General features: G+C 36.0%; 1 protein-coding gene across 1 annotated transcript in view; it reads left to right on the forward strand.

The window, feature by feature from the left end:
• Window positions 1-15645, forward strand: part of PIEZO2 (piezo type mechanosensitive ion channel component 2) — a 563847-nt gene that overhangs the window by 531811 nt on the left and 16391 nt on the right. The window contains 3 exon segments of the mRNA XM_043975076.1: window positions 5862-6020; window positions 7540-7687; window positions 14731-14919. Coding sequence (XP_043831011.1) covers window positions 5862-6020; window positions 7540-7687; window positions 14731-14919 — 496 coding nt within the window.

A 15645-nucleotide genomic window follows, 5' to 3' on the forward strand; every position in this document is an offset into this window, starting at 1 on the left:
AAAGACAAAACATTTAATGTTCTTTTAAGATATATGATTTACTCTGTAGATATCAACCTAGATTCATGAGTTCATTCAGTTATTCAGAAACCGTCCACTAACCACCTACTATGTGCAAAGAGAGTGTTAGTCACTGTGGGGGACAAAGCTTAGATTACACATGACCTGATCCAGTAGAAGGGGACTCTACTAGAGGATCATTAAATTAACAAGTTATTAAACATCTATTATATTTCAGGCACTGTGGTAGACACTAGGAATACAAGTACAAAGAAAAAAAATTCCTTCCAGGGGCAGCTAGGTGGCACAGTGGATAAAGCACTGGCCCTGGATTCAGGAGGATCTGAGTTCAAATATGACTTCAGACACTTGACACATACTAGCTGTGTGACCTTGGACACGTCACTTAACCTGCATTGCCCTGCAAAAAGAAAAAAAAAGAAAAGAAAAAGAAATTCCTTCTTTCAAGGAATGAGAGAGAAAACTTGTAGTACATGTGTATATCTGTATACACATACATTTAAGTATATATGTGTTTATGTGTACATATGTGTACCTGTTGCCTCCCCCAATTATATTTATTGTCTCTTCCATTCATTAGAATATGTGCAGGTATATAGATGCAGTCTGATTAACTGACTTGGTGTTCTAAAAGCCTTAATGCAGTTTTAAGTTACATGCATACATATATACATACACACATATGCATGTATATAAATATATAATGTATACTTATGTACAATATAATTATAATATATACTAAGTATACATGTATGTATAATAAATCTATACATTAAATATATATATACATGTACATTGTTATTGTTTTCTATATTAATATATAACCAAGTATTTATAAAAACAAATATTGTGTGTACATATACATTCATATACAAACACATCCACATACATACATACCACACACATAGACATGCACACATGGCGGCAGCTAGGTGACTCAGTGAATAGAATGCTGGGTCTGTTGTCAGGAAGACTTGAATTCAAATCCAGCTTCATAAACTCACTAGTTCTGTGACCCTGGGCAAGTCATTTAACCTTTGTTTGCCTAATCCACTGGAGAAGGAAATGGCAAATCATTCCAGGATCTTTGCCAAGAAAACTCCATAAAATCAGGCCATGAAGAATTGGACTTGATTGAACAACTGAATAACAACACACACCTACATTCTGAGTATACATGTATAGGTAACAAATATGTACACACCAAGTATATGTGCATATGTAACAAGTATATGCCTATATAAAGGCCAAATATATATATATATATATATATATATATATATATATATATATATATATATATACACATATATGTATATATACACATATATGTATATATATAATATATGAAGACATATCAAATATATTATACATGCACCAAATATGTATATATACTATCTCTCTCTATATATATATGTGTGTGTATCTTTATGTGTATATGAAACAATTGTATATGTGTGTATGCACACTTGTATCATTATCTCCTTATTTAACTCTGCCATTGCAGATAGGAATTGTTTCAATCTTTGTACGTGTGTGTGTGTGTGTGTGTGTGTGTGTGTGTAACTAGCATTCGCATAGTGCTTTAAGTTTTGCAAAGTGCAGAGGTGGAGCCAAGATGACAGAGGAAAGGCAGTGACTTGACTGAGGTCTCCCCAAGACCCCTCCAAATACCATCAAATAATGCCATAAGACAATTCCTGGAGCAGCAGAACCCACAAAAGGACAGGGTGAAATCATTTTCCAGCCAAAGACAACTTAGAAGGTCGGCAGGAAAGGTTTGTTGTACGGTGGTAAGAGTGGTGCACAGCCCAGTGCTGCAGCCCCAGCCCCAGTGAACCAGGCCTCAGAAGCCTCTGAATCAGCTGCAGTAGCAGCTACTTCTGGAACTAGACAAAGAGGAGTATGAGAGGGTAATGGATTTTGGGATGCCCAGGAGGCCCCCTGCTTGGGAGGATAATATTGGAAATTATTGGATTGACTTTGCTGATTAACTTTTTTATGTGTATCTCACATAAAAGAAGCAAGAAAAAGCTTATGGAGTGGATGGGAAGATGGGAAAGATGCTGAAGAGTGAGTGAGCTTTACTGTCATCAGAATTGGCTCAAAGAGGGAATAACATACACACTCAATTGGGTATAGTAATCTATCTTATCCTGCATGAAAGTAGGTAGGGCAGATTGAGGGAGGGGGCAGTCAAAAGCGAAACACTTTTGAGGAGACATCAGGTGAAAGAAGATAGAAAATATAGTAAATGTCATGGGAAGGGAATAAGATGGAGGAAAATACAGTTTGCAAAAGTAAATGTGAAAAAAAAATTGAATCAAGTTTATCTAACAGGCCTCAGTTCTCAAACACATAGAAAATTGGGTCAATTTGTTAAAATAAGAACCATTCCCTAATTGATAGATGATCAAAAGACATGATGTTTTCAGATGAAATAATCAAAGCTACCTATATCCATATTTTTAAAAAAATGCTCTAACTCACTATTGATTGGAGAGATGCAGGTCAAAACAATTCTGGGGTACTACCTCATACCTAATGGATTGGATAATAGGACAGCAGAAGAAAATGACAAATGTTGTAGGGGATATGGGAGAAATGAGACATCAATATACTCTTGGTAAAGTTGTAAACTGATTCAAACATTCTGTAGAGTAATTTGGAACAATGGCCAAAGGGCTAAAAACTATGAATACTTTTTTGACCTACTAGTACCACTAGTAGTTTGGTATCCAAAAAGAGATAAAAAAGCCAACAACAAAATGTTGAAATCTGAATTGAGGAGATGCCCATCAATTGGGGAATAGATGAACAAACTGTGGGATTAGACTATGATGGAACACTACTGTGCTATAAGAAATGATTTTCAGGTTGCTCTCAGATTAACCTGGAAAGGCTTACATGAACTGATGCAAAGTGAAATGTACTATATACAAAATAACAGCAATATTGTAACATGACCTGCAGTGAATGACTTAGTTATTTTCAGCAATACAGTGATCCAAGATAACTCTGAAGGACTTATGAAAAATGCAATCCATCTCCAGAGAAAGGACTAATGATATCTAAATATAGATTGAAGCATATTTTTTTAGTTTCTTTTTCTAAAATTTTTTGTCTGTTTTCTTTCACAACCTGACTAATGTGGAAATGTTTTGCATGACTACAAATGTATAACTTATATTGGATTGCTTGAGTTCTTAAAGGTGGGGTGGGGGAGGGAGGGAGGAAGAGAATTTGGAATGCAAAGTTTTAAAAATTGATGCTAAAATTTGTTTTTACATATAATTTGGGAAAAATAAAATTCTAAATAAATGGGGAAAAAAACTAAAATCTCTATAGCACAATAAATTCTGCTCTAGTTCCTCTTTTAAAAAAAAGGTTAGCCAAGTGCTTTACAAATTTTATCTTACTTAATCCTCACAACACTTTGAGATAGCCACTATTATTATCCCTATCTTACAGATGAAGAAACTAAGGCAGTTGGAAGTTCAATGACCTGCTCAGTAAATATCCAAGACAGGATTTTAACTCAGTTCTTCCTGACATCAGATATAATGCTCTGTCCATTCTACCACCTAGCAGTAAGATAGAGGGTGAGAGGGAAGGGGTGGGGGGGGTGAAGAGAAACAGAGACAGAGAGAGAGAGAGAGATAATGAGTATAAAATGAATAACTACAAATACTTCCAAAGGAATTAAATAAAAATAATTGGGATAGAGGGTAATAAAAGTTGGGAGGATGAGGAACATCTTTGTGAAAATGGGGCTTGAGCTGTGTCTTAAAGGAAGAGAGGGACTTCAAGAGGTACGGGTTTAAAGGAAGTTGAATGCTAACAGCCAGTGCAAAAATACAATGATGGGACATGGAGTGTAGAATGTCTAGTAAAGAAAGGTCAATATGGCCAAATAAGGCACAGTGACCAATAGATAGCAAATGTATTATCGGGATGTAAGTTGAGTTCAGAAAAGAAGGTTGTTAATGGGAAAATTCTAGAAAGCCTTCATAGAGAAGATGACATTTGAATTTACCTGTCAAAGAATTCACTGAATGAAATGTGGAAAGGAGGACATTTCAGGCATAGGGATCAAATGATCAAAGGCAAAGAAAAGACTAGCCTACTTATTCTATAACCCTTGAAACTTTAGAGGCCATTCTTCAGTGGGTACAAAGTCCAATTTGGCTGGAATATAAAGTATGTGTTAGGACATAATGGTAAAAGACTAGAAATGCAGCTTCATACTATCTCATGCATGGTGTTAAATATTAGGCAAAGAAATTTGAATCTTTCTGAATTAAACACTGTAGAGTCTTAAGAGGCATCTAAAATTTTTAACGATAGGAGTAGCATGAATAAATCTATGCACAACAAGAAGGAATAAATGGAAGGAAAGAATCAGATTGAGGCTATCAACTGTAATATAGTACTTGGAAGAAATATAGGATCATCTTGAATTCATAACCTGATAAATATCTCTTATAAGGGTAGGCTTATATTGATGGAACACAGACTGAAGCATGCTATTTTTCACTTTCATTTTTTTCTTTTATTCAAGTTTTCTTGTACAAAATGACTAATATGCTAATGTTTTACATAACTGTACATGCATAACCCATATGTTTGACTGCTTACTGCCTCAGGGAGGGGGGAGAAGAGAGAGGGAAGGAATAATAAAATTTGGAATTCAAAACTATAAATAAGAGGGCAGCTAGGTGGCACAGTAGATAAAGCACCAGCCTTGGATTCAGGAGGACCTGAGTTCAAATCTGGCCTCAGACACCTGCCACTTAACTAGCTGTGTGACCCTGGGCAAGTCACTTAACCCTCATTGCCTCCCCCCAAAAAAAAATACTATAAATAAAAATGTTTATTATTTTTTAAGAGTAAGTTCATATTTCAAAAAATTTTTATTGAGTGTCTTTCAGGTAAAAGGCAATGTTAGGTTCTCTACATGCTACAAAGATAATGAAGACATTTTCCTGGGTCTCAAGAAAAGTATAATTTAGTAAGAATGAAATGCATAGAAATACTGCTTGTCATAGAAATCTTAAATGGGAAAAAGACAGGATTCAGGCTTCTACATTAATTAAATTTTTCATTATCCTTCATGGAATTATAGATTATTACAGATAGCAAACCCTATAAACTTCAGGATGAAAAATAAAATAATTTCTGTTTTAAATATTTGTTACAAGTAGAATGAGAAAAAACAGAACCTCTCAGAGTTTAGCATCCTCTAAATATCATGAGTGGCCTTCACTCCCAATTCTACATCCTATGACCAAAGTTTAAATTTTTAAAAACAGCCCTTCCTCTCCTTGTAAGTTTAGTTTTATAGGATTAATATGCACAACGGAACATGCAAAAATGCTATTTAAAGAAAAAAAACTTGGGAGTTGGGGGAGGTAGGGAGAATCTCTTGAATAAAACACATTAGTCACAGAGGAGAGTGACCTAAGATCTTGCCCAATCATCATTTCCTGTTTTCCTTTGTTTTGCAAAATTTATTTTATTGCTCAGGTTTAAGATTTCCACAAAATCCAACATTCATCCAAAGATTGTAAAAAAAAAAAAAAAGACCTCATCATCTTGTTTGAAACCATATTGTAACTTCATAAAATCATTTTTCCATTTCTAGTGATTACACTGCATTCCTCATTGAGAGTTAGAACATGCATAAACTTTGCAGTAAAGTTCTCTGGATCCGCAGATCTGGAAGACTTCATAAAAAAGCTGTCTTCAGTACTTTAAAAGATCTCTGACTTCCTGATGTTTAGCACCTAGGCCAACAGAGTGTATTGCTCCTACATTTTTCGATATATTTTTCATTCTAGGAAATTCAGCCAGAACCTGGTTGCTCAGCTTTGGTATTTTGTGAAATGTGTTTATTTTGGCCTGTCTGCCTACCAGATTCGCTGTGGCTATCCAACTCGGGTACTGGGAAACTTCCTCACCAAAAGTTATAATTATGTCAACCTCTTCTTATTTCAAGGGTAAGTGCTCTCAATCTTAATCTCATCTTTCAGAGAGGAACGGTTTTCAGGTCAATAACCCTACTGGGGGTATGAGGCAGGAGTTCAGTACATAACTATTTTATGATTTTAGAAAAGGCATAGGAAAATAGGTCTTTATTTTGTACTTATCTGTGATCTTATCAATGTAGGTGCTACTTGCACTTGGACAGTACATTATCTTTGTATTATCCTATGTAATCTATGGCAATAAAATTCTATACCTTCTCTGTAAAGGATAACTAAGTACCCAAGAAAACACATGGAAGATATTCTTATCTATATTGAGTTGAATATAAGTATATTATCTTAATTGAATTTCCATCTTTTTGTCTTAAAGTCCAGTTTCTGAGAAGCAAAATTAGGTGTACTTCAAGGGAGTGTAGGAAGTGAGGGACAGAGGTAATTGCTAGGTCATGTGAGCTCAATTATTTTCTCCTCTTCTATAGTACAAGTCTTTTGGCATCCATGGTTAATATTCTTTCATACTAAATATTCTTTGCCTACATCTCTCCCTAGTTATAACTTAGGTCCTCAGGGAGGCATATTGCCAAAGATATCATTCAATGTTATTTTTTTTCACCCCCCAAAGTACTTTTCTTTAGTTGATATGTATTACAGGAAATCAGAAAAAAGGAAGAAACCAATAAGAATGGCATAATCCCAACCTCTATTGGGGATTATACACTGACTTTATCATGAAAGATATGGAGTACTGCCAATTTAATGGCTAAGGAGTCAGGGCAAGTGAAGACAATTAGCATAAAAGCTTGTTAATATCCCATTGATGTCAATTAAGGATCTCCAATCCATATGATTCCTTTTGAGCACAGGGAAGGATCTGACTCAATCATCGCCAAATGTTATTTGATGAACAATTAGTAGTACATGTGTTTTTAAAATATCACTCTGCTACAGAGTTCTGATAGTCAATATACTGTGGAATGACTCCTGTTGAATAGTTGTGTCTCTTGCTACCATGCCGAGTCTGGTTCAGGAAAAGTTGAATCCCTTAACCTTCTAACATTAGCAGATGCTTGACTTGCTATATTCAGCTCCAGGTGACACTTTCTTAACACTGAGCAATTTAATTTGTTTAAATACATCTTCGCACATTCTGATTCATCCTGTAGCAAATTCACCAAACCTCTGACTATCATAAATGAGCGTATCCATAAAGAAGTGAATTGGGCATCAAATTCAAGGAGAAACCTTTGGTTATTAAAATGATGTGAAGGTGAATTAAGATTCCTTCTGACTCCTAAGATCTGTGAAAGACTCATGGAAAATGATAACTCTTGTGTGAAAATTTAATAGGATCTTGAAGATAAAAGAATGATCATTTCCTAAACTTATTGCACGAAATCTTATTTGCTTTGGTTTATGTTATCCTAGCATGAGGTTTGAAATTCCAAGGAACTGGTTAAGCTCCTGAATTAAAATAAACTATACAGAAGATTTATAATTTCTATTTTTCTAACAAAATATGACTCTTTGTCAGGTTCCGACTGGTTCCATTTTTGACTGAATTGAGAGCCGTGATGGACTGGGTGTGGACAGACACCACTCTGAGCCTTTCCAGCTGGATCTGTGTAGAAGATATTTATGCTCACATATTCATTCTTAAGTGTTGGCGGGAATCTGAAAAAGTAAGAAACCTATAAGAATGGCATGATCCCAAACCCTTTTAAGTCAGAAACTGAACGTTTATCATGAAAAAAAAAATATGAAACTGCCAATTTCATGGCTAACTTAAATCAGAGCAAAAGGAGACAACTAGTATTAAAGCTTGTTAATGTCTCATTAATGTCAATTAAGGATCTCCAATCCATATGAATTGGGAATTCTGGATTTATTCTATATTACCTTTGTCCAAAATAGCCTCCAGATGCTTGATTGCTTAGTCAATTATGTCCTGAATTTTTTAAAGGACATAATAGATTCATATAGGAGGGGGAAATGGTGCAACAGTTTTCAAAATGGTGCATTTGGGAAAGGGAGGGAATGCTGTGGCAGAAAAGTTAGAACTTGTGTTCTTAATTCATGATCCTTTTATACTAATCCACACTTTGATGTGGGACAATTTTTAAATCTCCTGGACAGTTCCTAGCAACTCTACTATCAATAGAACCACAGCAAATACACATATGTTGGTAAGGTAAATATCTACAGCTGTTCATTTTTGAATGATGAATCTCTGATCTCAGTGAAGTACATCCTCCCTCTAATTTTGATCAATGCCTTCCCATCCTGTTTGACCTTTGCCCATGCCCTACCATAAATCCTCCATAATAAGTCCAGCCAATGTACTGGTTATCTTCTAGATTGCAGATGAAAAATTAATAAGGGGCTTTTGCTAAATATCTAATTTTCAGTCTGCTTTTATTTTAAAGGAGAAATTTAAAGGAGGAAATAAAGACTATGAGTAACTGCAATAATCATACCAAACAAATATATAATAAGATATAGAATGTCACCAGGTCTCATCCTGGTGAACAAAGGCTAAAAAAAACCTTAGTCTTACCTCTAACCCTAATTACTATTAGTTTTATACTCTTTGAGAGAAGGGATTGTTTATGTTTTGTCTTTGTATTTCTAGCACCTGTCATGCTCCTCATACATAATAGTACTTAGGAAATGCTTATTGATTAGTTGAGTGATTACACAGTTATCACAATGGAAGAAATACTAGATTTTCAGTTTTATGATTCTGTAAATCCTTGTGTCAATATTCTTTTATTTATGGATGATGAATCTGGTAAAAGAGCAATAGAAAGTGTTAAGCTTCAGCCCACAATCTGGTTCATTTGGGTCATATAGACTGTGAGCACTCTAAATCCCTGCTGTGTGTACACTTGTGTGCACAGGCATGCCCCCCACACACACACACACATTAATCATTTAAGGCTGTATATCTGTGAATCAGTCCCACTTAAAGTTGCTTACCAATTAAAGCCTTTTATCCACAATTCCAGTTGCTGTGGAGGTGTTAGGGCTGGGGAGACAGGGTTCCTTTTTTGACTGGTTTTATGGATTGCAAAATAGAAAACAAAAATAAAAATTCTCAAAGCGGCTAGGTATACAAAAATAATAAAGAATTAGTACAGCCACAATATTTCTGGAGAGTTATTTCTAACCCTAAATGTCCTGGTCTTTACCTGGAAAGTAGCCTTGGGCTCTTTTCCCAAATGTAAGGAGAGAATCTTTTTCAGATTGCTGCTTACAGTTGTCCCTTGGTATTCTATTTATGAATGTTCTGGAGGCAATGAACTTCTTATACTCATAGATGCTGGTATCATATTAAGGAAATGGGGCCTTGTTTATTAACATAGATGGATATGCATGTGAGTGTAGACATTCTCTAGCAAACAATATCAATTCATTTATCTTCCCAAAGGAAGGCTGACACTTAGAAGTAAATAACAAAAATACCCTTATGCATATTTTGAGAAAGCTCCTAACAATGACACAGTGAAATATATTGTGACAAAACTTAGCTTGTCCTACAAAACATGCAGTCTGCCTGAAATATCTGATTCCCTAGCAGATTTACTCTACACCATACCTACCCCTCTGGTCCATATTTAGATATTTCTCTCTAGAGAACTATAAGGCTGAAGCTTTCCTTAAAATCTCCCCATTACCTTCTACTTCCAACTGAGTGTAAATGTTCTCATCTCTAATTTCTCATAACACTTTACCTGGATAGTTCTTTTATACTTATTACATTTCTTCTTGCATCCGTTATCTATACACATAGATACATACATACATTCTCTATCATTAGATTATAAACTCCTTGAGAACAGTGTCCACGGAATGAGCAATGTCTTGCACATAGTGCATGCTTAATAAATATATTTAATTAAACTGAATTACTAGCACAACCTGTTCCCCCTATGCAGTGAAATGGAGGCCTTGACACCGAACTGGGAACTCAACTAGATGGAGCTGTCCAAAAGTATAATTGGCTGCCTCATGAGGTAGTGAGTTCCCCATCACTGGGGATCTTCAATTAGAGACTGGGTGGCCACTCATTCATTAGAGGTATGGTAGAGAGGTTTCCTGCTCAGGTAACAGGTTGAGCTAGGAGTTGTGACTATAAATTCGAGGCCTTCAGTCCTTTTTAAGTAAGGCAAGTTACTGAAAATTTCTCATCAGAAATTAAATTCATGCTTATTTGCCACGTATTTTGTTATTTTTTGCCCTTCATTTTCAAAGAGGACCAGTGGAATCACAGGGTGATGTCTTGACTTTCAAGTGAATTAGATTTAATTGAGGCAGAGTCATTGAGGAACTATATCAATATAAGGAAGCTAGGTGGTGCCATGGATAGAGCATAAAGCCTGGAATCAAGAAGACCGGAGTTCAAATTCAGCCTCAGACACTTACTAGTTGCATGATATTAGGCATGTGCCTTAACCACTATTTGCCTCAGTTTCCTTATCTGTAAAATGGGGATAATAATAATTATACCTACTTCCCAGGATTGTTTTGAACACCAAATGAGATAATATTTATAAAGCACAGTATCTGGCACATATTATATAAATGTTAGCTATTATTATATAAGTTCCAGGGTATACCTGTGGAGACTGAAAGCAGGACAGATAGTCTCAGCTGTTTGAATAGTAGTTACTCTGAGATGTGATTGGCTGCAACTTCACTTGCCCTCTGATCCCTCACTCCCCTTTTGGTGTCTGAAGCTAGTCACCATTGGTTCCCTATAAATCCCTGTGACAGCACTGAGGTCAGTTGTCCTTCTCGTGTTCTTTCTTTCTCATACATCAAGACATTTCAAAACTAGCATCTCTGCAGCCCTCCCTCGTAATCAAATCAATACCATGAGTAAAGTATTTTATAAGAATAAAAAAGGTATATAGGTATAATCTGTTACTGTTATCATAATAAATGACTTTAAATTATCACCACAAATTTATTTTTAATAGTATAAGGTTGATCATATAGCTAAAAGTTTGCAATCATACATTTCATAAAAGGGTTGAAAGGACCTCCAAGGCCATCTAGTGCAATTTGTACCTCAAGTGTGAATCTGATCTATAGTACTACTCTTATTACATAGAATCATAGAACCTAGAGGTGGAATGTATCCTAGACATCATCTAATCCCATATCCTTATTTTATAGATGGGGAAACGGGCTCAGACATGTTAAATAACTTTGCTCACACAGTGTAGCAGAATTGGGATTCATACTGAGATGCTCTAAGACCAGATCAAAGATTCTTCCCATTTTGAACTATATTCCAAGTCAGTTTGACCATTCATTCCCTTTAAATGGATCATGGTAGAACTTCTTTTTCAGGAACTTCCTCCATAGGTGTGTGTGTCTATGTGTGTATATACACACATATACATATATATACACATATATAATTTAATTAACATAACTCATTGACATAATTGTATATGTTTTACATATTTAGATACTTATGTATTTTAATTTTTCATCTTATTTTCTGTATCTTACTATAATGTTTAAATTAATAAGCTATTTAATTTGTTGTTCATTTTAATTTTAATTTATTTTACACTTAATTTATTTAAAAAATTTTTTTTGATGGGTCAATGAGGGTTAAGTGTCTTGCCCAGGGAGTACGTATCAAGTGTCTGAGGCCAGATTTGAACTCAGGTCCTCCTGAATCGAGGGCCAGTGCTTTATCCACTGTGCCACCTCGCTGACCCCTTAAATACTTTTAATTTAGTATTTAAGTGACATCGTATATATGTAATATATACTTATATTGATACATTTATAGTTATATTATTATATAATATACAATTATATTTATACATGAATGCATATACTTTTTCTGGTCACATTTGGGAAGTTGGGAAGATTAGAAGCTCAAAAGAGATGAGAGAAAGCATAAATCATTATGAATTATTTTTGGACTTAACATAAATTACATTGAATTCATAATGGGGAATAACTACAGAAAACAATATTAACAATACTGAATTTTAAACTTCCAAGGAGCATAATGAAATCTGAAATCTCCATCTGCTCTTTCTGCCTCAGTCTTTTACTCAGTGTTTACTAGGTTTACTAATATAACTTTTAAAGGAAGCACTCTCTAGCAACCCACTTTCAAAATCCCTAGAGGAGAAAGAAATCTCACCACTATCCAGTTCCTGGTTAACAAGCCAGACAAATGTTCTCCACTAGAGTAACTATTCTTAATTTCTAGTCATCAGCAAGAAGAATCTGCCCCTGAGATACCAAAACTAGCTACCTGCTCCAAGCAACATAGTCAGGTGCTCACTAACATTTTCTGCGGGTGTCTGGCATGTGTCTCCATCATCCCTGCCAGCTAGACTTCCAGCACCACCTTGGCAGTTTGCATACTTCCAGTTCCAGTTCACAGATGCCCAAGAATCAGAGTCCCCACAGGTAGAGTGAAAGCCAAAAAAGAAAAATCTGACCTTTAAAATCTTGACCAGAATTCATCACCTATCATTACCCTGAGAGTTGAATTTTATATTGGCCTAGTTGACTTCCATCTCCTTTAGACATAACTGAAAATAAATAGTTTTGCGGTTTGCAAAAGGCTTCCACAACTAGGTGTTCAGACCTATTTTACATTACTCTCTTCTCAATCTATATTCCAGCAACACTGAATGACTAGCTATAATTGAATTCAATCTAAGTTCAAGTAGCCCCATTGTTAGACACTAGGGACATATATATATATATATATATATATATATATATATATATATATATATATATATCTTATTCTCAAGGATTTGAAAATCAAATAGAAGAAAAAGTCATATCTATCTCTCTATAAATATCTGTATACACGCACACACACAAAACCCTATGATATATAGATCTATGAAATAAGGATGACAGGGTTTGAGGTATTTCAGATCATAGTCTTAAAGCTTCATGAAGGAACAGGTACCTGGGTTGAATTTTTTAAATTAAAATTTATTCTAATTTATGGAACAAAATATGCATTTCATAACAATATAATAAAAAGATGATTGCACATAAAATTGCAAATCTATTATGTATAACTTGCCATTTCTTTTAAATATATAATGAAGTTATCATGTTAACTTCTTTTTTTTTCTTCCCTCACCCATATGACATATTTGTGAAGGGCTTTGTAAGCTTTAAGTACTTATAAATGCTACTACTACTTTGTTGTTGTTGTTATTTAGTCCTTCAATAGTGTCTGACTTTGCATGACTCCATGGACCATATTATCCATGAAGTTTTCTTGGAAAATATATATGTGTGATTTACCATGTCCTTCTCCAGTGGATTAAAGCAAACATGTTAAGTGACTCGTCCAGGGTCACACAACTAGGAAGTGTCTGAGGCCAGATTTGCACGGTAGTTTTCATGATTCCAGGCCCAGAATTCTACCCAGTGAGGAGCCATCTGGCTAGCCCTCCTTGTGTCGTTTGAAATTTTATGGAAGTGCCTGTCTCTGTTCTAGGTTTTAGGGAACTTTAGTTGGGGTTTCTAATATATTGCTACTTATAAATTAGAGGCTTTAGTATCAGTTTGGGGCATTAAGTATTTATTAAATCATATTAAATGTTAGTAAAGAAAGAGCACATGGCTCAAAAAGTTCAGAAGCCCTACCTACATACCTAGGATAGAGGGGAAAGAGAGGGGGCTGAGTGGCTGCCTCCAGCAGCATCCCAGGCTAAGAGAGTGAGTCAGTGAGTGTAAGCTCCCTGTGGTCCAGAGTAGAGGTAGCCCTTACACACTGCTCAAAGTTAATTGGCTAGCATCATTCAAATCTATTAGTTTATTGGACTTAGGGTGATACATGTTCAAATGAGCAGTAAGTGCCGAGGTCAGAGTCCAGAGGACAGATACTTTGAGGGGAAAGGTTTTCAGGTAAGTGTGCTTTTACTCCCTATTGTCTCTATTCAGAGTCCAGACTGACCCTGGGCTGGCAAAAGAGGTCAGGCAGTTAGGCCCTCAAGTGGAGGGGGGGGGGCCTCTGGGACCCTCAAAACCCATTATTTCCTCACAATCTCCTCCTCCTCTTCTTCCTTCTTCCTTCTTCCTCTTCTTCTTCTTCTTCTTCTTCTTCTTCTTCTTCTTCTTCTTCTTCTTCTTCTTTTCATAATCATTATTTTTACCTAGGGCTTGATTAGGCTCAGATGGCTGAAAAGTCTTTTCTCATGCTGTTTGCCTACCTGAGCACAAGGTTCAGGAGAGTGAACATAATTCATTATACTCTTGGGCTTTGTGAACAGATAGGTGAATTTAATAAAGTGCTATATTTCCATTCTTCTTAACCAGCACCAACATCTTGCATTTTCATCTCGTCCCATGAATGGAAATAGAGTTGATGCTTTCAAATCCATAGTTAAAAAATAAAAAAGTGTGTAATGGGAAGAAGGGATAATGGAGGAAATTCTTTTATCTGGATATTCATCTACCTGAGGTAGAGTGAGCTCACCTGAGGGATCATACCTAGCCTGAAGAGGTTTGATGTGACAGAAAATTTTGCCCCCTCTATGAGTCTATTATTAGTGAACAAAAAACTGTAAAACAGTGTTGGCCAGCAGCATTAGAAGTTGGGGATCCGGAGTGAGTATTCAAAGGGTAGTACTGATTCCAACATAATTATTTTCACAAGCTTTATACTTGTCACAACTGGTGGAATGTTTACTTTGTTTATCTGTTTCTCTTGCAGAGATACCCCCAGCCCCGAGGACAGAAGAAAAAGAAGGTTGTGAAGTATGGCATGGGAGGCATGATCATTGTCCTATTGATTTGTATTGTCTGGTTCCCCCTCCTTTTCATGTCTTTAATCAAGTCTGTTGCTGGGGTAATCAACCAGCCCCTGGATGTCTCCGTCAAGATAACTCTGGGAGGGTATCAGGTAATTATCCAATTCAAGAGCAATAACAATTTTATCCTGAATTTCTGTTTGATATTTTTCCTCTGAATTTTACCTTTGGATGATGGGTCTAATTCAGTTTTCACCAAGGAACTAATCCAAGGACTTTGAGTGTGATCATTATGTGGATGCTCACTGCATATATCCATTGGGCTGGAAATATGCAGGGCAAATTTAAATACATGCAACCACTTCTGAGGATTCATTGTTCATGCTCATTGGGACCTGGCTATACTTGATTCAAGGGGCTGAGAAGAGTAGGATAGAACTCAGGCTCTGTTCTTGTTGTTTGTCCTTCATTCTTGAAGAGGACCATGGCGTTCGGGTGATGTCATGACTTGCAGTGAATTGGATTTAAGTGAGAGAAGGCTGTGTGACCTCACTCTCTCCTCCAGAGCCATCTGGGTCCAGTGGCAAATATATCAGGATGACTGTAAATGGCCCCAGTTGTTTTTTAAGGCAATTGGGGTTAAGTGGCATGTCCAAGGTCACACAGCTAGTAAGTGTCTGAGGTGAGATTTGAATTCAGGTCCTCCTGACTCCAGGGCTAGTGCTCTATCCACTGAGCCACCTAGCTGCCCAGACTCTATACCCACATGACAGGGAAAGGAGACAGGATTAAGCAATTAGCCCATGTTATGTCCCAGGCACTGTGATAAGTGCTTTACAATTGTTATCCCATTTAGTTTTCACAGTAGATCTGGGAGA

This window comes from Dromiciops gliroides, chromosome 1 (genome assembly GCF_019393635.1).
Source record: "Dromiciops gliroides isolate mDroGli1 chromosome 1, mDroGli1.pri, whole genome shotgun sequence".
Taxonomy (NCBI): Eukaryota; Metazoa; Chordata; class Mammalia; order Microbiotheria; family Microbiotheriidae; genus Dromiciops; species Dromiciops gliroides.